General features: G+C 36.3%; 1 protein-coding gene across 7 annotated transcripts in view; it reads left to right on the top strand.

Annotated features, from left to right (window-relative positions):
- Positions 1-25,349, top strand: part of DENND1A (DENN domain containing 1A) — a 546,222-nt gene that overhangs the window by 146,512 nt on the left and 374,361 nt on the right. For 5 of the 7 annotated variants that reach the window (XM_039474808.2, XM_039474809.2, XM_039474807.2 and 2 more), the window contains 2 exons: positions 397-440; positions 24,193-24,242. In XM_039474808.2, the coding sequence (XP_039330742.1) occupies positions 397-440; positions 24,193-24,242 (94 nt within the window). Of the gene's footprint in view, positions 1-396; positions 441-24,192; positions 24,243-25,349 lie in introns of those variants that run through there. The other 2 variants (XM_074395321.1, XM_074395320.1) reach the window with 2 other exon arrangements.

The raw sequence follows: 25,349 nt of genomic DNA, 5'->3' as shown, positions 1-25,349 counted from the left end.
AAACCAGTGCTTAAGGTGGTTTATCAAGCCCACATCTCTAACTATGCAAAGGAGGCTTCTGATTAGAGAAGAAAAGTCAAGCAGGTTTAAGACTCATTTTCTCTGGAAAAATATATTGAGGGCAATTTGCAGCTGGCAAGATTTCTACATTAGGTAATAGTCTAAAGTTAACAGTAGCATCAGGTCTTTAAAATTTTTCTTTTTTATATTTCTGGAGGAGGGTAATGGGAGTGCCTTGCTGAGTCCTTCCTTGTGCTCATCAACATAGCAGCCTCAGCTGCCCCCCTTGGATCCCCTGCCAGGGCTGCTATCATCTTCTGATCAAATATTAATGTGTGATCCTCTGCTTGCTCACTAATCCAAAGCCAATTAATATTATCTGTCAATTATTTACAGATCCTGAGGTGCAGAGGCAATTCCCGGAGGACTACAGTGACCAGGTTCGGAATGCGTAATTAATTTTTTACATGACAAAATTTATTTCAGAGTTGTTCAACATATTATTACTGTTCTTTTTACCGAAAGAGATAAATGAATTTTTAGAAGGGAAGAAAAGCAGTAATTAGGAACCAAAGACAAAAAGTAAAACATTGAAGTAGGACTGAAAATATTGCTGCTAGATTTGGGGTGTTTACCTTCAGGGAGAAAATGTACATAAAACAAAGAAGAAAACCTGCCACAAATTTTACTTTTTACTTTGAGGAATGCTACAGTCTGTACTTCTTTAGGAAATCCTTTTTGGATTGCCTGTGAACTTTTAAAAAAAAAATGCTATTTCAGGAGTCAAGAAGCAGTATAACAAAAAACGGGGAGGAGGGAAGTTTATAACATTGCCTGGAATTTGAAATAGATGATGAAATTAAGTGTTACGGTCGTACTAGAAGGAGAAACTGCACATGCAGAAATGGACTTCAGGGTGAGGGTGGTGCTGATGATGGTAGTGAGTTAAGGTTGGCCAGTTGGCTCTACCATCTTGAATTGACAGCATTCTGCAAGCATACCATGGGGAACGATTTTACTCACAAGATAATGCTGAAGTTCTGATGTTGCTGTATACTTTATAATTAGTTCTAGGTTATACATTCAGGATTCTAGTTTCTATCTTGAGAAATATTGGAGATGTTTTGTAGCTTTTTTAGGGCACCTTACATTTTTAGTTCAAATATGCAATTTGGTATACTTTTTAAAGCAGTTTTGAAATAAAAGCATTCTTGATTACACCGAATAAGACAACTTTATAAAACCTTTCACATGTGAAATATACAGTAAAAGCATGTTGCTTAGGTACTTCTATTTAATTTTTTTTTTTTTTTAATTAAACATCTTTGAATGAGGATAAGTACAACAGACTAGAAATACCCAATGCAGTGGTAGTAACACCTTTGTCTTGTATAGAGAGCCAGGTATCTGATACATCTTTATGAATAAAGGGGACATAATGTGACTAGGAATAGAACTGGATAATCAGTATAATGAGATGCTTTGTAATGAGGTCTTATAGTACAAGAACCCAAGAGAACTGGTATGGTTTGCTTTGTGTTTGATCTCAAGACTTTTAAATAAGATTTTAAAAAATATTAAAATCTTCTGACTTTGTCTCTTGCTTCATCTTCTACCAGGACAGTTAAATTTTTATTTTATCTTAAATTTCTATGAGATTGGGCTCTTTAGATTTAAACTACACAATCCAAAGATTATAGGACATTTTCATTAGTGAATTTCCTGTCTTTAAATTTCCTTTCTTTAAACAGTATATAAAGGCTGGAAAATCTTTAAGTATTATTTAGAATACACTTAAGTCCATAGATTTTAACAAAATTATTGTTCTAAAATCTTGTGTATAGGTAAATAACCTTTGTAGTCCCATGATCTGAATTACTCAGTGAGAGGGAATTTTATAGGAGAAAACTTAAAATAGCATAGTTACCATCTGGGTCTATTCCTTTCAGCATAGTTTCTTACTATATCTGAAAGTTTTTGAACAACATGATTTCTTTTTTAGTATAACTTTAAAAAACTGCATGGGTAATATGTTCATGACAAAACATGTAGAAACTAGATAAAGCAAAAATAAAGCAAAAAAAAAAAAAAAGAAAAGAAAATACAAATCATTAGTTATTTTACCACACAGGGGTAACCGCTGTAACAATTTGGTATTTATCTTTCCATGTTTATTTCCTTGAGTACACATATAAGTTTGTGTGTTTGAGGAGAGTATATATGTGTGTATATGCATACATGTACTATTCATGCATATGTGTGTACTGAGAGAAATATAGGCTATTATCAATTCCATCATTGTATACGGAGCTCAGTTGACTGATTAGATATTATGTTATGAATGTAGTTGTCTTTGCTTTAGATGGTGTTACAAGTATTTCATAGATTGAAGTTGGAATAATTAGAATTATAGTAGGAACCTAAAAAATAATGATAGCTTTAGGTATTTTAAAGGTGCACATAGTATAGTAGTATTTGTTTTCTTTGTTTAGATCAGTGACATCATTTTGAAATTTGAAGAATGGTCCTCATGGATCAGAGATAGACTTATAAGAGTGCACACATCTTGGCCTCATTTAGCAGAGATTTATTTATCTTTTCCAACTTGACACATATGATTTTGTTTTTTTGCCTTCTATAACCCAAGAAATGATTAATGAAGGATCTACTTTGTTTTGGAGACATTACCTCCAAATTCCCAGAAATTTATTTGAGAGTTATATTTACTGGGAAAGAGAGTGAGAACTGCATGTTTTTTAATTTATGTTTTTATCATTGAGTTTCTAATGTTTGTTTTTTCTTTTTCACATTTGTTAAATTATCTTTTCCCACAGTATAACTATTATAAAGGAATTCTTAGAAATATTTCTATTATATACAAACCTTAAATGCTGAATATGCACTTAATCTAGACAACATTTCTAGTATTAAAACATTTATGATGTAATCCTTAAGGGATATTTGAGATAATTCACCACAAAGTATAGCGCTTATTACCCCCCCCACACACACACACACACACTCTCTCTCTCTCTCTCTCTCTCTCACTCACTCACTCTCACTCTCACTCTCTTACTCCCCCCACCCAGTTTTTCTTCTCATTCGCTTAAACTACCAGTGCTTGTTTTTACATATAGTGTATTTCCCATGTACCAGCACATTGATCAGAGACGCTTGCTGCTGCTAGATGTTTTATTCTGTGTGTTCTTTGTACCTTACAGTAAAAGAATCTGTCACAAATTATTGTGGCTCACTGCTTTAGAAACTGAGAAAAAAGGGAGGTTAGATTGACATCTGTGACTGAATAATGATGACCAGCCTTTTGGCTCTCCTTGAGCCACAAAGCTAGCACTGCCTTTAGAGTGGAAAAAGAAGTAAGAAGAAAGGGGAGGGATAAAAGAGAGTTACAAATCTGTGGTCCCGGAGATGTATTACTGTTGGGCCAGTTGTCTGCGTAGTATGATAATCCATTTTGATCTTCTCTGTCTTAATTGTCTGCTAAAGACAAATGGGCAGTAAAAGTTCATCAGTTTCATCTTTTTGCTTCTCGTTTAGAAGCAGAATAAATGATCCATCACTACAGAAGAAGCCTTTCTTTCTGTCACGGAAGTAATGCAGACCCAACACGTTTTATTAAAATGTTTTCCCCTCATTATTTCAGTCCTCTCAGCTCTGATAGATCTTACCGTTTCATAAAAAATGTAATCTGAAATGTAAATAAGGGTCTTGATACAGAAGGAAGAAGTAATGAGCAGCCTGATTGTAATTACTGACAAAGTGATTTCTCTGTGCCCCATTTTTTTTTCCTCCTTAAGTTGTCTGTGACACCCTCAGACCACAATGACATCTATGGTTTAAAACCATTAAATCACTGTAGCACTCAATATTTCATTTAAAATCTGGTAAGCCTGCTATCTTTAAACCTGGAAATACAGGCTTTGTTAATTCCTGAAAGACATGCATTGCCTGTATTTTTTGAAAGAAAAAAAAAAGCAAGGCAAAATCGGGGTTTTTTCAGAGTTCATATTATTTATTCATCTGCTTTTGTTTAATGCTTAGCTAGTTTAAATACTAAAACGTCACCATTGGTAGGATCCTGAGTTGAAAATAATTCTGTATTTAAAAAAATAATTAATAACAGCTTATGAAATTTTCTTAAATTGTGTCTCCCTTAACTATAATATAAAGTAGTCTAGAATTTCTTTTTAGGGTTAAGATTACTAAATTACAGATGTAATTTTTTAGTTACTTTGGGTTTGTGTAGCTTAGACTAGATGCTTTTCAGTCTCTTACTATAACTTTAGGTAATGTGGCTCTTAATAAAAGCCAATTGGAAAATTTTGTTAAAGGACTGAAGCACAACAATAATGTATTTCTTTCATTTCTAGAAATTGTTTTTTCAAATATATCAACATATCAATCAGACATTAAAAATAAGATAAAAAACGAATATCTTTCCCTACTGAAAATAGCCTGGTAGTTAATTAAGTGGGTTTATAATTATTCTATTATGTTTACTGTCTTCATAATTATGGAAATAATTGGTAAAACTTTACTTATTGTGATTAGTTCAGTTTTAATTAATACTAATTTAATTAAAGGAGAAAAGAATAGTTAAATTAACATGTTAGCAAATTATTGTCACCATTCTCATCAAAATCCCATCTTTGGTCTCAAAACATTATATGATTTTTTTTTTTTTTTTCGGAATAAAAAACATGAGCCTTTAGTAATTATAATGTTTAGTATGGGGTGGTTTGAAATTAGAGAGACTAGCCTATTGGAGAGATTTCCGTAAATAGTCTTGTAATGTATCAAGTATAGTAGATATTACACTTACCATTTTGAAATGTATTTGTTGTAATATGATTACTTCTTATACTAAAACATGTAGAGTTAATAATTTGCCCTCACAATTGTACTTTCAGAGCCTGTTTTTACTAAGAGTGGCAATTAGAGTTGAGTGTGCTAAAAGTTACTTCTCCAATGTGCTCATCCACACTTTGATGGAATACAGTGAGCCTCTTAGAGCTCTTTAAAAAGTGATCCAGGCACAGTTACCCACCTCTGTGTATGTAGATTGCTGTTTAGAGTTGCAGGTAATTTTTCTTTCCACTGGTGCGGAAACAGAGTGTTATAGTGAAACCAACAATCTTTATGCATTTATAGAAACTATAAAAATTTTATGGAAATCTTTATATAGAAACTAACAGTGTTTCTTGTACAAGCTCTATAAGCAAAGTAGAAACATGGCACGTTGGGAAAAATTAAAAGCTGCCCTTTCTCTTAAGGTTTTATATTGCCTGTGTGATTTCAAAATTTCACTATAGGCAGTTAAACAAATTATAAAAACATATACCAACTATATACTAAAAAGGAACAAAAATATGTTGCATAACTCAGGCTAATTGTGATGGAAATTGGCATTTCTGAGTTGCATGTAATTGCTTAAATATGGAGTTTTCATCTGTTCATGCTTGAGGTATGCTCCATAGAAAACATTTCTTAAGCTCACAGTTATTTACAATATAAACCAATGTAAATCATTTGGAAGATTCTGATTAGAGAGACAGTAGAGATAGTATTTAAACAAGACTTGCAACTTGTATGTTGAAGATTGCCTCGTTCTTTTGGTGAGAACTCCTGTGTATGAAAACTTTCATGCTATTTTCTTCAAAATTTTGATAAGCTAGAGACAAAACATTTCTATTGTAAAACTTAATTCGTGCCCTGATTCATTGAAAGAATAGTATTTCAAAAGAAAATTATAGATATAATCCATTTCCTAAATTTTTGTTACTATGAAAGAAAAGCACATTATACCAACATTGTATACTATGACACACATGTATAATATTTACAGAAAGTATAAAACAAATGATAAATTTTGTTTTTTTTCCATATCATTAGGCAGAGAAACATAAGCAGCAGTGTGCCTGTTTAAAATGTGACATTGATTCCACAAAGGTTCTGCCAGTCTTTCGACAGTGACTTGTTTAAACCATGTCTTCAAATTGGAATTGGGGTTTTGGGTTTGTGGTCCTTGGGGCCCTGTATTCACCAAGCTCACAAAGGATGGAATTGAACTTGGGTGCATCCCATTTCTCTTGGAAACTTTTGAGCTTTCTTATTTATTTATTTATTTATTTTTTTCCAAAGTGGTTGCTGTCATGCTTCCAGCCTACTCACAGGTTCTATTCAAACTAGATCCACTTTAAATGGTGAGATCAACTTTGATCTTGGAAACTTTCTAATGACATGATATACCATGGAACAGAATTTGTGAATTCATTTGACTTTCATCCAAAGGACTTTTATTAGGGTCAAATGGATCACATTTTAAAATGGTTCCACAATCTGATCTTAAAAAGAGCAACTTATGGTTACAAGTGACTATATTTTCTGATTCTTTTCCTATCATGCCTATTTTTGGCAGCAGAAACAGTCTGGGAGACTGAGTTTGATTCTATGTATTAATTGAGAGATTGATTAGCATATTATATGCAGACTTTGAGCCAGACACCGTAACAGGTAAAGAGGAGGAGAGAAGTGGATTCCATCTCTCCCTTGCAGAAACTTACTGCCTAGTGGGCTATAGAGTAATGCGTGTCTAAGATGTTTTGTGGAATAATGGCATGGCCACAAGAAAGTGGGAATGTCTCTGAAAACTCGAACTGTTGGGTGGCGGTGCCACCATGATCGCATTCCTGCAATTTCTTGTTCTTTGTGACGTGAAGCCATAGAATTTAGTAGAGTTAAATGATACAGAGAAGCAAATGGAAAGTCTTGGAGGTGCCCTTAAAGACAATCTTTTAGGCTTGTTTTAGATATATGCTTTTCTTTTCTTTTTTTTTTTTTTTTTGAAACAGTCTTGCTCTGTTGCCTAGGCTGGAGTGCAATAGCAGGATTTCGGCTCACCACAACTGCCACCTCCGAGTAGCTGAAATTCCAAGTATGCACCAACACGCCCGGCTAATTTTTGTATTTTTAGTAAAGATGGGGTTTCATCATGTTGGCCAGGCTGGTCTCCATCTCCTGACCTCAGGTGATCCTAACACCTTAGCTTCCTGAAGTGCTGAGATTACAGGTGTAAGCCACCATGCCCAGCCAGATGTGTGCTTTTCTAAGAGCCACTGTCGGTTCATGGATTTTTCAACCTCTTGCTCAAAAAGCTCACTTTCTATATTTCTTAGTAACTTGGCAGTCTGGAAATGTAGGTGGAAATGTAATTTTCTCATCTGCAGGTATAAACACTCAATTTCTTTAGACCTTTGGACCTAAGAGCTGATTGTTAGCGTGATAGCCACAGCGTGCTCTGCTGAAGTGGGTTTCTTGAAGTGGATATCAGCATTCATGAATGCCACCAAATGTAGCTATTCTGAAGGACTGCATTACAGATTTCTGAGGTTCATTGATAGATTGCAGATGTAGAAATGCATCCCAGCTTAAACATCTGCTTGTTCGTATATGTTTAAAATTGTTGCCAATTGGCTGGTTTAAATGTTTTCTAAGTATAGGTACACAAATGGATAAAAAAGTAATCTATCACAGGTTGCCTCTTATTTTTCCGTATGTTGTTACAAGTAAAATACATCACCTTGGACAGATGTCAAAGTGCTTTTAAAAGTGTTTGCTGAAGAAACAACACTTTTTTGTTTGGTTTGATTTTTTGGAGTTGGGGGTCTCATCTCAGTCTGTCGCCCAGGCTAGAGTGCAGTGGTGTGATTATAGCTCACTGTATCCTCAAACATTTCGTCTTAGTCAGTACTCCTACCTCAGCCTTCTGAGTAGCTGAGACTTCAGGGTGTGCACCACCATGCCTGTCTAATTAATTTTTTTAAGAGCTGGGGGTCCTACTATGTTGCCCAGGCTGACCTTAAACTCCTGGCCTCAAGCAGTCCTCTTCCCTCAGCCTCCCAAAGTGCTGGGATTATGGGTATGAGCTACCTCAGAAAAACCTCTTTGTATGTAAGAGGTGCTATTCTGTAATACCCATATGCTGAGTTTTTCTCTATTTCCAGAGAAGGGTGAATTTAAGAATGGGATGGGGTTGAATTGACATCTTAATGAAAGTATATTTCAACCTTAAACATTTAGCCAAACTCAATTGAAAAATTGAGACATTTTCTGACTTAAGGCTCTTCTTTTAAGTTGAAGATTTCTTCCCAATTTGGTCACTCCCCAGCTGTTACAGTTATGTAGAAGGAACTCATTAAAAAGACAAATTCTTTTTGAGCCATTCTTTCTGAAAGCACGCCAAGCTATTCAGCTATGTTGTACTACTACTTATTTGAATCTGACTCCAGGAAATGGTAATTATGCAATCCTTACTTACACATTCTTATGAGAATGTTCTCTTGGGTTTATTCAGGCTCCCAAAAAGCCCCACTAAATTTTTGTCTTTGAGTACTATTGGATGGTCTTGTTTCTAGTAAGTTATGCTATGATTATGATGAAATGGTCCATGTCTGCTTTTGAGAGCTGCAGTCTCTCTCTTCTCTTAGCCTCATAGAATCAGTCCTGGTTGCTCCTTGGATGCACCTGCAAGTCCTGCTCATTATTCTTTCTAAACTGCTCTCTAGTCTGTTCTATTCATCTGTTTCCCTCTGCTTTCACACTCAAAGCTTCTCTCACATGGACTTTTCCTAATGGTCTACAACCCAGTGACCCTGCAATCACCACCCACTCTAAGATGGCCTGAGATGACTTTCTAAAACCTAAATCAAATCACATAATTTCTCTTTAGTCAAAACTCTTGATGGTTCCCTGGTGCCTTCAAGATCAACTCTAAATCTCTTAACTTGGATTTAAGACTGGTTACAGTCTGACTTTGACCCAGCCCTTAGTCTTGTCGCCTGCCATCTGCCTTTACAGTCCAGACATAGGATGCCTCATTATTTCCCAGCTTCCTTGGCTTTTCCCCTCCTGTTTTTGTCTGTCTGTCTGTTTGTTTATTTTTGTCCAAACTTTTGGTTGGAATAGTTTCCTCCTTGTTGTCCTGCTGCTCCCACCCCAGTCTACTTCTGTTTCTACTCCTTGTGTTACCTTCTCTGGTCAATTCAGCCTCAGCTCTTAGGGAGCAATGGGAGCATCCACTTCTACATCATCTTGCTTGTATGTCTGTGTCATTGTCACTCTTCAAATGTAGACATGGCTATGGCCAATGTTAGAGACCTCTTTGAGCAGCTAGGACAGATGAGGGGCTCAGTGAACGATATGAGGTATGTGATACAGAGATGTAATTGCTAGAGTTAAGCTTCTAGAGAGGAGAGTGCAGAGGAATGATGGTGATGATTAAGAGCTTGGACTTTGGAGCAAGTCTGCCAGGGTCTGAATACTGGCTTTGCAACTTACAGGACTTTAGCACTTAAGGATTTGATTTTCTCATCGAGAAGTACAGATAGTCATGGTAACTACCTTTTAGGGTAACTGTGAGGGTGTTGTGATTTAAAGTGTGTCAAGTGCTTAGAGTAACAGCTGGCACCAAATCATTACCAATAATTATGTCTATCCTATTATTGGGCGAAGATTTAAATAAGGAGCAAGGTAATCCTGTTTTGGTGCCTTTGTCAGGTGTTAGGATTGTGTATGATAACGTTTGCCTCTAGAATTTCAGACCAATCCCAAGAAGGAAATACTTCCCTTTCTAAACCCACACTGTTTCAGGACAAAATATAGAGAAGTCACAAAGGTAAAAGTGAATATGGAAGAAGAGGTAGAAACAATTTCTGAATATTTATATTCTAAAATGTACTGAAAACATAAAAACTCTTTAAATGTTGATGAAGGGGTTTCAAATAATTACTTTTTATTTTTTTATTCCAACTGTGAAATCTATATGTTGAGATTCCCATGTTCAAAACTTCAGAAATTTAGTAATGGGACTACTGTCCTTGTAAATGAGCCCTTTTGGTTGTATCTAGTATTTTGTATTACTGTGGTAGCTTTCATTTTAAAAATACTTATATACAGTATAGTAAAGATTCCTCTGGCTATCATAATTTCAAACTGTGTAACTTCGATCAGTTTCAGATTTCAAATGTGGTATAACATGCCTGGACTGTGAGCCAGAGAGAGAGAGAGAGAGAGAGAGAGAGAGAGAGAGAGAGAGGAGATTGATCTTATCAAAGATTATTTACATAAATTATGTGATACAGTGTTGTTTCACAGTGCTTTTTCCCTGGAATATTCTTATCTAGGCTGTTTGTCTAGAAGATACTAATTCGTTTTTCAAATTTTAAATGCTGTCTCCTTTAAGGAGTCTTTTACATACCCCAGGAAGCCTTCTATCAGAAAACCTAAATCACTTTATACTTATTTACTGTCCTCTCCCTTTCCCAGGCAGGAAGTCAGAGATTCTTGCCAGCTTCATGTCCAGATCTCTAGGACCTGGTACTGTGCATGGCTGTTAGGAGGCCACGCATCTAATATATAATAAGCGATTGAATAGTCCTCATACTGTAATCTTTGGGCTCAGAATTTCAGCTAGGTAGGACAATCCAAGACATACCCTTATTAAATCCCATCTTACCTAGCAGAGACTTAAGCAGATGTGTTTAGGATTCTCATATTTGAGTGTATATCGAACATGATGCTTCTTTGTGCAGTATCTAGTTTTAGAGGTATAACCTGTAAAGTGTTGAGAACATTTTTTATCAGAGCACTGTTCCAACCTGTCATATACTTACCATTTCTGGAGATCTAAACCCCTAGCAAATTGAGAAACAGTTTTGGATTTTTAGAATATATCTGTTATAATAAACAGATTAAATGCAGCTAGAAATACTTTTTATTATTCATGTATTATTTATGTCTTAAGAAATATTCCCCTACCCCTTAAAATATTAAATTCTTATTTTTATTTTTTAAGACAGAGTCTCACTCTGTCACCCAGGCTGAAATGCAGTCATGCAATCTTGACGCACTTCAACCTCTGTCTCCCAGATTCAAGCAGTTCTTCTGCCTCATCCTCCCACGTAGCTGGGACTACAGGCATGTGTCACCACGCCTGGCTAATTTTTGTATTTTTAGTAGAGATGGGGTTTTGCCATGTTGCCCAGACTGGTCTTGTATTCCTGACCTCAGGTGAAGGTGATTCACCCACCTTGGCCTCCCGGAATGCTGGGATTATAGGTATGAGCCACTGTGCCCAGCCTTTTTTTTTTTTTAATGTTTAACTTAAAAGTTAGGAGGCATATATCCCCATGTTATATGAGATTTGACTTTGAATATGACACTTTGGGAAAAGACTACATTTTTTGGCTTCATCTTTTACATCTGTTAAATGAAAATAATACTAACTTTGTAGAATTGGCAGGAAAAGTAGCCATAATGTATACATAATACCTGAATTCATCTAGTTCAGTAAATGTTTTCTGTTGTAGTATGAGGAAAAACAGTTTGATGCTTCTATGTAACTGATGATGTTTGATACTGTATTAAGTCCCAGAATGTAAATAAGTCCTTCCTGTAGATAGAAGGACCCAAAGTTGAATGATAAACCCTCACTATTGTAGAACCACTCCCCAATTTCTCATCACAAGGCAGCTGAAACAACTATTTATTATTTTATTGCCCTCCAGACAAGACATGGTTTCCCCTCAAATATTCTGGTGATTATATCATCTAATCCAGGATACTTTTGAGACTGAAAGAGAGCACTGTGACTTCATAGAAATCACAGGCATAACTGAGATGTCCTGGGCAAACTGGCAGGTGAGGTTACCCTTCCCTAAGGCCCCTTAACAGGACAACACAAACCTTTCACTCTACTGCTGCAGTTGGAAGTGAGCTTGGAGAGAGGCTTTATCTGCGTTCAACATGGAGGGCTAATACTGCCCAAAATCTTAGCTGTGTGAATGCTTATGATCCTGGAGACAGAATGCTAATCAAACAAGGATGGAGATTGAGACTCTGTCTCTTGAGTAGAGAGATAGACCAGTTACTTCACCAGTCTACCTGAAACTAATTTTACTGTTTTCAAGGTGCAGTCCATAAATAGTGGGGTGATAATATCTGCATAAGATTAGTGGTAGGATCACTGAGCATATGTAACACTTCTAGCAAGACCTGACACACAGTAGTTGCTTTATCAGTCCCTTTCCACTTGTCACTTAAACCCCTCCCCCCAACCAAGAAAAGATAACCATTGATAGATGAGGAACAAAATAAAGTCAAATAGGTTAGTTCCACAATCCGAGTAAACTTCTATAGGTAAATTTAAATACTTTATATATATAATTCATAGGCAAAAATGGCAAACCTTTGACAAAAATGTGATACTACATTTATACAAACTTTAGTCTTCCCTATATAGCCTTTCATTTTCAACGTCAAGAATAAACATTAAAGTTTGATTCTCTCATCAATTCAAGTCTGTGCTTTGGCGCATGTGGTCTCACTGCTTCCTATGAGGATTAAACATGAAGGCATGTGGTCTTTAGCACAGTGCATGGCAATAGTAAGTGCTCAATCAATGCTCTTTCTTACTTTCTTAGTACAGACTATCACCCAATTATTATTTTTTTTTTCAGCATCATCATTCACTGAATGTTGCCTCTGTACCAGACACTTTGCTGGACACTGGCAATGGGTATAACCCCCATCCTTCTTAACTCAGTCTAGAGATAATGGTCAAGTTGATGATATGAATGATAGCCATAGGACAGGATTCGAGGGGGCAACTTGGGAGAGGCGAGAAGCTCACTGAGAATAGCCTCTGAGTCCTCCTGGGGTCTGGAAGACGTAGGGGTAGATGGAGGGTTAGAAAGTCTCGTGCAAGGCCTGGTGGCTCATGCCTGTAATCCCAGCACTTCAGAAGGCTGAGGAAGGCAGATCACTTGACATCAGGAGTTCGAGACCAGCCTGGCCAACATGGCAAAACCCCATCTCTACTAAAAATACAAAAATTAACTGGCGTGTTGGGAGGGCACCTGTAATTCTAGCTACTTGGGAGGCTGAGGCAGGAGAATCGCTTGAACCTGGGAGGTTGGAGGTTGCAACAAGCTGAGCTCTCGCCACTGCACTCCAGCTTGGGTGATAGGGCGAGACTTCGTCCCCCCTACCACCCTCCCGTCACCCCACACACAAAGTCTTATGCAAGTGGAATGCAAAAGGATCCACTCCATGCTTTGACCCCTGCCAACTTGTCCAGTCTCCTCTGTTCCAGCCTGCCAAGCTGCTTTTCAGTTCCTTGAATGCGCCAAGGGCTCCTGTTCCGCTGCCCTTGCTCTGATGTCGCTGTTGCCGCTCCCCGTCTTTGCCTGGTGAATACCTATTCTTTCCTCAAGTCTCAGCTCCAAATGTTGCTTCCTGAGAAACGTTTCTTGTTCCTTCTATCTAAATTCAGGCCCCTGGCATTCTGTCTTGAGCACTCTGCTCTTTACTGTCACAGCTCCTGGGCAGTTTGAATTGGGTGTGCATGTGTACATTTTGATAGCATCTCTATTTCCAACTAGATCATAAGCCCCATGTAGATGGAACCACATCTTGCCTGGTCTGTGCTTTATTGCTGGCCTCTAGCACATTGTCTGGTACTAAGTATCTTATTATGCTTAGGGAAATAATTTATTTTCTTTTCTCTGATGGCTTTGAAGTATAGTACTTGATTTCAGAGGCTTCTTTGTCTCCTGTCTTGTTTCCTAACACTCGGAAAGGTTTTAAAGCCTCAGATGGTTTTTTTTTTTTTTTTTTGAGTTATCTTGAAATTCAACAACCATGGCAAATATTTGAATCTCAGTCACACAGATGGATCATCTGTCCCCCAGCCAGAATTCCCAGCCAGTATTAAGGGTGGCCTGAGATCCTTCTTCTTTTGATGGGGGAAAGGGATTAGCAAGCAGCAGTATACCAGGAACCTTGATGACAAGTCTGGATTTCAGACATGTTGAGCTTAAAGTATCTGTGGGATGTGGGGAAGAAATGGCCAACAGACCATTCGAATAGGAGCCTGGAGGCCAGATGCAGTGCCTCAAGCCTGTAATACCAGCACTTTGGGAAGCTAAAGTGAATCACTTTAGCTTGAATCACTTGAGTTCAGGAGTTTGAGACCAGCCCGAGCAACATGGCAAAACCCCATCTTTACCAAAAATCAAAAATCAGCCGAGTATGGTGGTGTGTTCCTATGGTCTCAGCTACTCAGGAGGCTGAGGTGAGAGGATTGCTTGAGCCCAGGAAGCAGAGGTTGCAGTGAGCCAAGGTTGCACCACTCCCCTTCAGCCTGGGCAAAACAGTGAGACCCCGTGTCAAAAATAAAAAACAAAACAAAAAAGAATAGGAACCTGGAGCTGGAAATGTAGTTCAGAATTGAACACCTGAATTTGAGAGTCATTTACCTTGTGCTGATAGTTGAAACTAAAGTGTAGGCAAAGTGCTAATAGAGGAAGATGCAGAGAGAGAAGGAGAAAGATAAAATCATGGAAGGGAGTTGAGAAGGGGCCCAGAAATAGAGCATTGAGAGAGGCAGGAGGAGGCCCCTCTGTATTCTTCATCTAAAAAGCATCATTGGACAAGTAGTGTGTTTTGAGTGAGTGGGGAGTAGAGAACCAGAAAAGGATTTCTCCTCTTTTAATATTGCTTTCAAAATATTCTAAGCCAAACAAACCTCAAATTGAAGAGCTCTCAATTATCCGTAGAGCATGAATTCATTTATCTGTCAAGAAAACCCATGGACCTTACCTGAAGAAATGAACTATATTGATCTAAGAATTATTTCTATGAAGAGTCCATGCCTCAAAAACAGTTGTGAATTCTGGGTGGTGGAAACATGTTTTATTTTTAATTCTTTATACTTTAAACATTTTTTTTTAAATAGCACATTTGTGTGCAATAGGCATTTGGTCATTTTGGCAACAATCACGTGTGAATTGTTGAATTACCAAAGAACCAACGTGATTGTCATTGCCATTTTAGCTTTTGGGATTTCTGAATTTGAGTTTTTGGGTGTTGGTGAGTTTGTTTGGGTTATGTTGTGTGGCCAGGCTCCTTTACACTCTAGATCGGGGTTGACAGGCTACAGCCTACAGCCAGCTGGTCACATCCTGCCTGGGGCTGGATTTTGTATGGCCTGTGAGGTAAGATGGTTTTTTACCCTTGTTAAAGATAATAAAAAAATAAACAAACAAGAACACATGACAGAGACCATAAGTGGCCCACAAAACCTAAAATGTTTACAATCTGGCCCTTTGGAGAAAAGTTTGCTGGCTCCTTTCTTAGGTCATAAGTTGTACATGAAAGGAATCCAAAATTTCATAGGAAAAGCTCAAAGTGATGACTTCAATTCCAGAATGTCTTGAATGTCTTAACATTTTGAAGAGTGACTTACCTGTTGAATCAGGAGAACACATTTTTGGTGGTGAAATGAAGACTTAATCGAAAGAGTGCCTTGTACTGTGCCTTGACAGTACAGCAGAGGGTAAAGGGACTTCTGTATTGTATGATATTTCAGAATAGTTCTGGAAAGTGTCTGAACATATTCTGGTACCATTGTTGTGTTTAATTTATCCCAGACAGCCTCAAGTAAACACTAGAATTTGTATGTTGCAGCAAGATATGCAAAGTAAAATCAAATATATAGGTGAGATTGTATTATTTTATTGTATTTTGCTGGTCCTCTGAAGAGACTTTTTTTTCTAGTTGCAAAAAATTAAAATCCTTGAGTGTGAGATGTTAGAAACTTTTTGAATTATGTAATTTCTTTATTTCAGTAGTGGTTCATATCACCTCCTTCTGTCTTTGTAATGAGATGTTATCAATCTGTTCTGAGCATAATTTTTTTCAGTCTTGAATCCTCCTTGTATCTTCCTATTCTATCAGATTCTGCAAGTTGTAGGATATAAAAGTTGATTTGAAACAGTTCTGTAACACTAAACAGATGACTGTTTAGTGAGACTCTGTCTAATCAGTTGCTAAATAATTCTCTCTCAAAAGCAGATTTGATATTTACATTTTGATTTTCATATTCTGCTCACAGTGTTTGTTGACGGTGTCTGACATTCCCTGCCACTGGATAAATAAAGCCTATTTCCTTTTCAACATTTTAGGCTATTATTCTCATACAAGAGCTAATAAGCAGAAGGTCAGATGTATTACCAAACTGTGGTCCTGTCTATCAGAAGAATCCAGGAACCTTGATTAATATGCCTTGTTAACTGATGATTTCAGTTCCATACTGGTAGTGCTAGAATAATTTGTATAAACCAAGCAGTACAGATTCCTTATTTTAGCACTAAGACTTACAAAGGCTTCTTTTAGCAGCCTTTAATTTTGTACTTAGGTATGTGACATAGCCTGTGGCTGTGATAGCTACTGTGAATCTGCAGTTGTTTTGGGATGAAAGGAAGAGGCAGCTGGAAACTCAGTAGCTACATCTAGCTGTCTACCTAGAGAAGGCCTTGATTTCAAGTTTATCTAAACAAGCTCGACTAATCCCAACTATCTAGGGGGATCCACTGTCAAAACAAGCAGCGTGGCCCTGAGGCAAACACAGCTATACAGAAATGAAGGCTGGGGCTTCCAATACTCCGATGACTGCATACTGGAGGCCTTTTTCCCCCCTGAAAGAGGGTAAGAGAGGTAGAATTTGCATAATGCCTTTTCATTGGAAACTTTTGGAAAGCTGACAGACCTTCAGCTTATAGATCTGTAGCCACAATACAGAGTCTATAGGAGAATCCTTGAATGACCTAACCATATTGAAAGAAAATATAAAAGCGTCCAAGTATAGCCAAGTGAGAGAGGAAAAGAGGCTGATGCATTGTCTAACATCTGCTGTACTTCTCGTTAGTTTTGTTCTTTGCTATTCTGTGTGGACTTTGGAGAAGCCTAAGACAGCCTAACATGAATCCTATAATCTTCCTTCTGAATATTTATGTAGTGTGCCAGCTTCTAAGCTGTCCTTTGCGTTTTCCTACTTCCCCCTCATTTTCATGCTCTCAAATGAGGCCAACATTTCAAAAGCTAAATAAATGTTTGTGAATGTTTATAAAAGATTTGCATAAATTTGTCCTTGTCTGACAAAGATCACTTTTTTCTTATGCCAGTTCTGAAAAAAAAAATTTTAAGGTTTTGGTGCTTGTCTTGACAACAAAGTCCTGCATCCAGAACAATGATTGCTGATTAAGTGGGTATGCAATTGTGACTGAATAGGCTTTCAAGATTCTGAGTAAAAAGACCTATCATCTGAAGGCTGAATTATAGAATTTAGAAAATGTTATCAGAAGTACACATTTAAATCTATTTTTTGGTACCATATCATTAGGTAAGACAAAGCATTCTTACGAGTTAAAAGTATAGCCACCCATGGTTTAAAAAATTCTCCTGTACAAATTTTAATAATTAGAATGTTTCAGTAACTCAGTATATCACTTTTCTTCCCTATGTTTGAACATATTTAAAAATAATTTTTAGACCTTTAGGTACTTTTTGGAAACTGTAACTCTACCAGTTGTATGTGTTAATATGGTTACTGGGGTGGTGATCAGAGGGAATTTAATAGGCAGTCCTTTAAGATATTTGAATGCTCAGTCATACCTTGAGAAAATATAAACTACATGAAATATGTGTTAGGGCTTAATTACAGGACACACACACACAGCGCCCAGACACTTATGCCACTGATGGGTGTTTGCTGAATTCGTTTATCTTTTAAAATTAGAATGGATTTTGTGGGGTGGCAGGGGAAGTTGTGGGTAGAGGTGCTAATTTAGTTCAGAGATATTTGAAGATTGGCAGGAGAGAGAGGTAACAGCCAGTTCTGTTAGTCCTTTGGTTGTATTGGTTTAGAGGTTTAAGTTGTCATTAAGGCACAAACTAGAGCCACTTCTCTGACACAGTTTTTATCACATCTGCTAGGCTTGTGTCCCAAGAGGAGACGTCGAGAGCAGTGAATTCAGCATGGGCCCATTATCGACTGCTTTTTCGTGTGTTGTAAAAGGAGTGAGACCTCAGGGAGGCTTGGAGCCTCCTCCCGTGTAATGTCCAAGTCAGATTTGAAGGACTGGTGGCAGGAAAGCTTTGGCCTTGGGGTGTGAATTCTAAGAAATAGAGGCACAATTAAGTTTAAAAAATTCAAGGACTTTGAGCTTGATAATGAAAGATTTTTCTCTAGACTAATGTGAGCAGAAAAGTTGCCCATCTGTGCACATTTTTGTGTGCATTTAAAATATTTAAAGGCTGACAGCTTTTAATATGCTTACAAAATAGTATTTCTATCAGTGCTCTTTTTTTTTTTTCTTTTCTTTTTAAATAGTATCTTCCTAAGGGCAAGTTGCGTCTTCAGTGAAATCATGTTTACAGTTTTACTATTGGGACCCCTATTCCTTTGGTATGTTCTGACTTGTGTCCCCTCCTCCCCCCTTCCTTTTGGAAATATTGATAACATAAATATTCAGATAACAGGAATTAAAATGCTTAAGAAAATGAGCAAGAGAAAATATTTTAGAGTGATCATATTACTCTGAAATTACCAGTGAATTCTGATGCCACTGAATGCTAATTGTTAAGAGATCATAACCAAATAATTTGTTCATTTTGGAAGTACGGCATTTGAAGCAAGTGTGAAGAATTTTGTTGCCATTTCATGCTGACCTTATAAATACAGCTCTCTCATTTTCAACCACTTTATGTAAGATTTAAAATTAATAAAAGGGAATCTTGGAATGGAGGATATTATATGATCATGGAACAACTTTGTTTTAGAAAAGTTCGAAGAAAGGGGAGGATGCAAAAGGATAAAGTAATTGTTTTAAAAATAAGATTCCGTATTTTTGCTTCAGACTTCAAAGGCCATGAAGGTTTATACTTAAAAGTAGTTTCGGAGGGGTCTCTTTTGCTGTCGAAAGCCGCCTTTTTCTGCACTTACTGTCCTTGATAATTTAGGTGCTCAGTTTATATAATGTATGTTTATAGAGTATGATGATTTATTATAATTTTATCTTTGAATTACAACATTGAAACTACATATTGGATATCACAAATTAGCAAAATTATGACTCAGAATTAACTGAAGTTTATAAAAAGTAAACTATGGGTAGATATTGAAGTATACCAAAGAAAGGAGGCAGGCTCTGTAGCACTTGAGCAGCGTTGTTAGAAATTTGACCCGGCTTTTATGTTTGGGTGTTGAAAGGCCTTTCTGTAAAACCCCTTAGTCCAGGCTTCTTTTTCCCACTGAAAAATATTAAAATTTCGTTGTAATTACACTATGGGTCTTGGATTTAATTTGACACTTATAGTGAAGGAGAAAAATTTTATTTCCTGTGTTCACGTTAAGGAAATTTCTGATCAACATTCTTGAACTTGGTGCTAATTAAGCATCCAAGAACAACTGCTTTACCCTTCTTAATCATCAGCATTTAAAACCTTTGTTAACGTTCATTGGGAGTCCCTGGTTTTAACTTGAAATGGCTTAAGGTAGAAATTTTGTTGGCTTTTTTGTATGTTTGGATTTTGTGTGTGTTCTGTTTTTAACTTTCAACTTGAGTTTTAAGATCATCAATCAGAGGCTTTTAAGTCAGTGGCACTGCTCACAATTGCAGGACTTAGAGGGTCAGCATCTCCCTCATGCTATTAAAAAAAATTTAAACATAGGGAGTATTTTAGGAATTTGAGCTCTGCTGATCCTTTCATCACACACCTACATTTTGAAATGAACAAATAAATTAGATATAAGAAACCCAGGAAATGTTCTCCCACAGTTTCCCTTCCTCTCCCTCTTTCACTCTCGTTTTTGGACAAAGGTAAATTATCAACTGCTACATCAGCTTTCAGCAAGTCACAAAGAGGCTAATTGTGGCTTTACGTATTTTAAAATACATTCATTTATTCAAGCTATTTCTTCTCTTTATTTAAATCTTTTTCTGCACACATTTTTTTCCCTTTGAACTATTGAGAATATGCCTCATCTTCTTATGTTCTGTAACTCCAGTGGACACTATAATCATCCTGCACTTTTATCTTTCAGATGGCATTTATTTATGGGGTATGTATGTCTGTGTCTAACTGTCAGTTGTTTTCATCTGCCAAATAAAACTAATTTTTGTTTATAGGTTTCAATGAAGCAATGAAAACAAAGTATTTGACATCTGGAATGTTGGTTGTTGCAGGATTTCCTATACCCGTTTACTTAGCACCCCAAGGTCAGAGTGAATTAGTCTAGCCTTCTCATTAATAATCCCAGTTAACTTCATTGAATTTAGTCTTCAAAGTTTTGCTTCCAGATAGGATTCTATAATTATACATTTAAAAGTTTACTGGGTTCTTAGGTTCAGTGTCAACTGAGTATAATCTAATTTCTCCAGATGGGAGTAAATTTGGGCCTTCTGACCAGATGAGAATTAGAATTGGATGAAGTGAATCTAGACTGAAATGAATCTTGAGTTCATTTCTGAATTTCATTTGCAAGTGTGTCCAGCATTACGTGTGTTAATTTCGTATTTTGGGTCAAAAGGCTTGGTATCTTCTTGTTGGGAGAGCTTTGTAGATGTTGCTTTTCTACTACACTATGCAATCTGCTACTTCAAGTATGCATAACTGAAAGATCTGTGCAACTGCCTCTCTAACACACTTCCTCCCTGCCCCCTCTGCTTTTATTTCTTCCCACATGAAGTATCATATATTTTGTTAGGAAGAAAAGCCCTTTTGGAATTGCCTATTTCATAAATTGTCTGGTGACACAAAGGGGTTGAATGCTGTATTCTTGTCTCATTTATTTTGAAAACTTTGCTACTGAACTCACCTTAATCAATGAGCTCACTGTTGTCTCCAATAAGTTATGTGTTGGATATATTGATTGGGAGGGATTTTAGAAGACCCGTCTGGGGTTTATAATGTCAGCAGTGTTTTGATTATGAAAAGAGTTGGAACCTGGGGACATGGAACCAGGTGGCAAATGTCCTAAAGCCAGTGGTGACATGGTGGACTGGTTTCCTCCTGGGATCCAGTTCATGCCCTGCACTTTAACTGTGGTGACTGGCTACTATAGATTCACTTTTTTGCTCATTAAAATGTTAAAAAATCAAACTGTACATAAAAAGATTTGTGAAAATATAAACTTGGGAATTGATCTGGAGAGCTGGCACACAATCCTCCCCACCCCCCTGCCTTAGCAATGAGGTCATTTACATTTCATCAGCTGTGCTGCTTCCCCAAGACCCGATTTATGTGGCAGTCATTGAAGTTGCACTGAGGCTGGTTGTCTAAAAGAGCTTGTGTAGGCAAGAGAAACGGGAACGGGAACAACAAATTAACCATCTACAAAGAAGGTGCCCTAGCCAAAGATACAAGTTCTAGCGAGAAAAAGAGGTTGGTAACTGGTTAATGACTGATGTCCCAATAAAGTTAGTATTGGAAGACTGTGGGACACTGCCATGAATGTGCTGCTCCAAATATATTTAAATCAGGATTTTAAAGTTCCCCTTTCTCAGAGATTAGTATTTTTCATATTCAAATAATTGTATTTTTCTTTGGGAAAAGAGGATAAGGCATGAATGTTTATATGTAAGGAAAACATCAGTATTAAGAAAATGAGTTTATGTAACTTGTTTATTAAATTGGTTTATTGCAGTTTTTATTTACAGAGAACATTGTTTGTTTTTCCCTCCCTCTTCCTGTCCTCCCCTTCCCAAATTAAGAAGTAGATATCTCAGGTCTGAATTCGATAATGTGTGAATATGCCGAACACAGAGTAGATGCTCACTTTTGTTTTTTCTTCTGACAGCACACCACCATCTTGTTTGACTTAAATTGGAATATCAAGCTCTTGTAATATCACAAACATGAAGAAACATATTGTAATGTACCAACATGTGCCGACATTTGCCTATATTCCCTTCTCTCTCCCCTCCCCCTGCCCCATTGCTTAATTAGATTTATTGCTGTTTGCTTTGGTAAAAAGGAAAGCTGGTGGGTGGTTACACTCAGCTTACGTTGGGTATTTTGGTATTTGTTCTAATGTTATCTGACAGACAAGTTCAGGGTTGGTTATTACTATTGACATTAGAGAGTGGTAAGAAGTTTCTATATTGTAGTGAGTAATAAGTTGGGCATATTAGATTCCTTTGACTCTGCTGTAGAGCACAATGCCTTCTCATAGCCATGGGGGTCCTTTCTTTCAAAAATCTTTGAGGCCTTTTGCCAGTGCAACTCCAGCATAGAGTAGAGAAGTACTTTCTGCACCTGTAACTTTTGAGTGGTAAAGGATAGCTGTCTTTGTAGCTGATATTGTCAATGAGTGAGCAGTGAATACTGAGTTTTAAAGAATTGCAGATTTATATACTGAAGTTAAGAGATGCTTTCCATTACTAGTCAAAACTGGAAGTGGAAGGAAATTTGTAAGGAATTTTTGTGTAAATCATAAGGATTTTGTTTATATAAATTATAGTATATTTTATAATTAATTAAAACTGCAGGCATTAAATGTTTTATGTGATCTCTTTTCCTATCTTTGCCTGATAATAACATTATGCACTGAAAAATTGCCTTTGTTCTGATTCTGTATTACCTATTGCAGTTTATCTAAGCGTGATTAGTTTATAAACAATGTATATGCCTGAGTGCCACATTATAAATTAACTAATTTATAAATAATGTTTCTTAGGATATGCTGAGGTGTTCTCATCCACTTTTTCACTTCTTAGTTTCCTATTCATTTATTATATTATTTCATGACATGCCTTAACAGTGCTGTGATATACATAGTGCCAGTCCAAGATGATATTAAAAAATAGGATATGCTCAATTGAATTATGTAGGCGGAACATGCTCTGGCAAAGCAAGTAAGTGTGCTTTCTGCTTCATTGAGTGGGTTATTAGATTGATGTGGTTTATTTCTTGAATGATAGAAGTGGTTTTAAAAATAAATGAAGCGAGAAGCATCAATTCAGTTAGCATTGATAATTCATTATTATTGGTTAGAAAAGTGCTACATTTGTAAACTGATCTTTAATTTATCACTTGGATTAGGGTTTGCAATGGGCAGGTTTGTTTTAATTTGAACCAGCTTCTCAATGACTGAAAAATGTGTTCTTCATTTCGTCTTGAAGTTGGGATTTTAAATAGTTAAAAAGCAAATCAAATGCATGAAAGGAATACTTTTTTAAAATTTATAACATTGGTCTGTGAACTTATGATAAGCACCAACTGTGGGCTGTCCAAGTCTGCAGTTAAATTAAGTCAAGCTAAGGAAAATTCTATGAAGGAAATAGTAACTAACTACCTGTCTATGTGGTTAGCTATGTGTATATGTGCTATATATATGAAATGTGTCTTTTAGGGAAAGTCACACACCACTGTATATTGTGTGTCATGTACTTTTGTTGTTGTTGTTGTTGTTATAGTAAGAATTTATTTTATGAATAAGTTGTTGAGATGTCACCTTATTTTGTGTACCCTAATCCTGAATAATGTGCCTGGCTTTATGTACTTATATATGTATGTGTATATATATATATATATATATTTTTTTTTTTTTTTTTTCTTTTTTTTTTAAAGACATTTAAACTGGTAGTTTGCTTTAGATTTTAATAAATTACAAGCAGGTGAGTATGTTCAATTATGGTGATATTTCAATAAGAATAGTATGTACTTAAAATTGTTACAGTTGGTTCCAAAATAAGTGTATGCCAAAAATGGCAACTTCTTTATAAAGTAAGTAAATGAAGTTTTAAACTCTAAAAAATGTAGCTGATGATGTTCAGGGACAATTATCTTCAAGTTGGCTTTCCATTCTGCTGTGATTTGGCCTATTGATGTTGGGAAGCGTTGTCTAATCCCGGCCCCCTCTGTTCCTAGGTAACAGGCAAAAACGGTGCCAGCAACAGCGGCCCTGCCAGGCCAAACCCATGTGGCTCGGTGTTATTCACTCTGATCCATATGGTCAGGCTGGAGATGTTCCCTGGAGGGGTGTTAACACTCAGCAACCCAACCGCTTCCCTCCCTTCAGAGTTTTCCTGCATGGCTCCTGCTGCTTGCCCATGTGTGATTCTTGATTAATTTTTCATTTTTAATGAAGTTTGATCATGTTTATTATTTCTCATGATTGACTGCCTGGTACTCCTCCCATGTAATTGATAAAGCCCATATTTCTTCATCTGTCTCCTCTTTCTTTAGGGTAAAGTTGCTAGATTGTGTGCTGTGGTTAATGTTAGATTTATTGGTCCCATTAGATGTATAAATTATCTCTCTTTCTCTCCACAGGAAGTTCTACAGACTTTGACCAAGTTTTGTTTCCCCTTCTATGTTGACAGGTAGTGTCAGATTTTCAAACTTTACTAGAAAAAAAAGTGTCAATAAACCTGCTATAGAAAATAAAAACCATACCATTCTTAACATTCTGTCTGTTTAACCATGATTTAAGATACCTGTGTTCCAAAGAGAGTTGCAATATTCTCCCTTCCTGGGGTTTTTATTGACACTATCAAAAAGTTTAAAGCTTAGACTTTGCATTGGTTAGTTTGTGAGATGTATTTTGTATGGCATTAAATTTTTGATTTTGGTTATCAGACTTAAACTGTGATTAAGAATGGTTAGTGTTTAGTCTGATGCTATTTAATTGTTATTTAAATATGAATATATTTGTCTTAAACATGTAATATTACTTGACTCCAAAGTTTTGTATTATATAGACTTTGTTTTTCCCAGACTTCAACTTATAATTTAAATCAGCCTAGCCCTATCTTGTTTAATGGTATTCAGCTATTTAAAGAGATTATTGCTAAATAGTGTTTTATATTTTGTTTAGGTGGCTAAGAATGGTATCTCTGGGGAAAAAAGGAGTTTCTATAGATTTCGAGACTAAAAAGTATAAAACTGCCTAAACATCTCCTTAGTATTTACATTGTGATAAACAGTTTCTTAGGAGCAAATATAAGAACTCTAAGACAATTAAAATAGTCTGAGGGTTTTATTTTCTTTTTGAGTCGCTGGTTAATGAAAATTTTGAAGAGCTTTTTTTTTTTTTTTACTTTATAAAACTAATTTATTAACTATATTAATAAAATGACAACAATTATTTTGTTTTCAAGAAATGTCTACTCTTTTTCATTACAGTTAAGCATTATTTTTTTACATTCATTTATTTGCCCACTTGATTGTTGTCTCTTCAGGTTTCTCTTAATGGAAATTTGAACTATGAAACTGTACATACATTACATCTTTAAAAATCCACTTTTATTGACAGAGGTTGTAGAAAATAACTTTGTAAGTAAGAAATGCCATAATATAGTCCAAGAAAGCTGTAAAATTTGTGCTTCTCTTCAGGAAGATTCAATCATGTATTTTAGTGTACCGAAACAATGCAAAGCCTGTAAGATGTCAGTAATTTAGAGTATATGTGGGTAGTATGCTGCTTGGAT

The sequence above is a fragment of the Saimiri boliviensis genome, chromosome 2 (assembly GCF_048565385.1).
Source record: "Saimiri boliviensis isolate mSaiBol1 chromosome 2, mSaiBol1.pri, whole genome shotgun sequence".
Taxonomy (NCBI): Eukaryota; Metazoa; Chordata; class Mammalia; order Primates; family Cebidae; genus Saimiri; species Saimiri boliviensis.
Note: the sequence above shows the minus strand (reverse complement) of the source record. Positions and strands in the feature narration are given on the sequence as shown.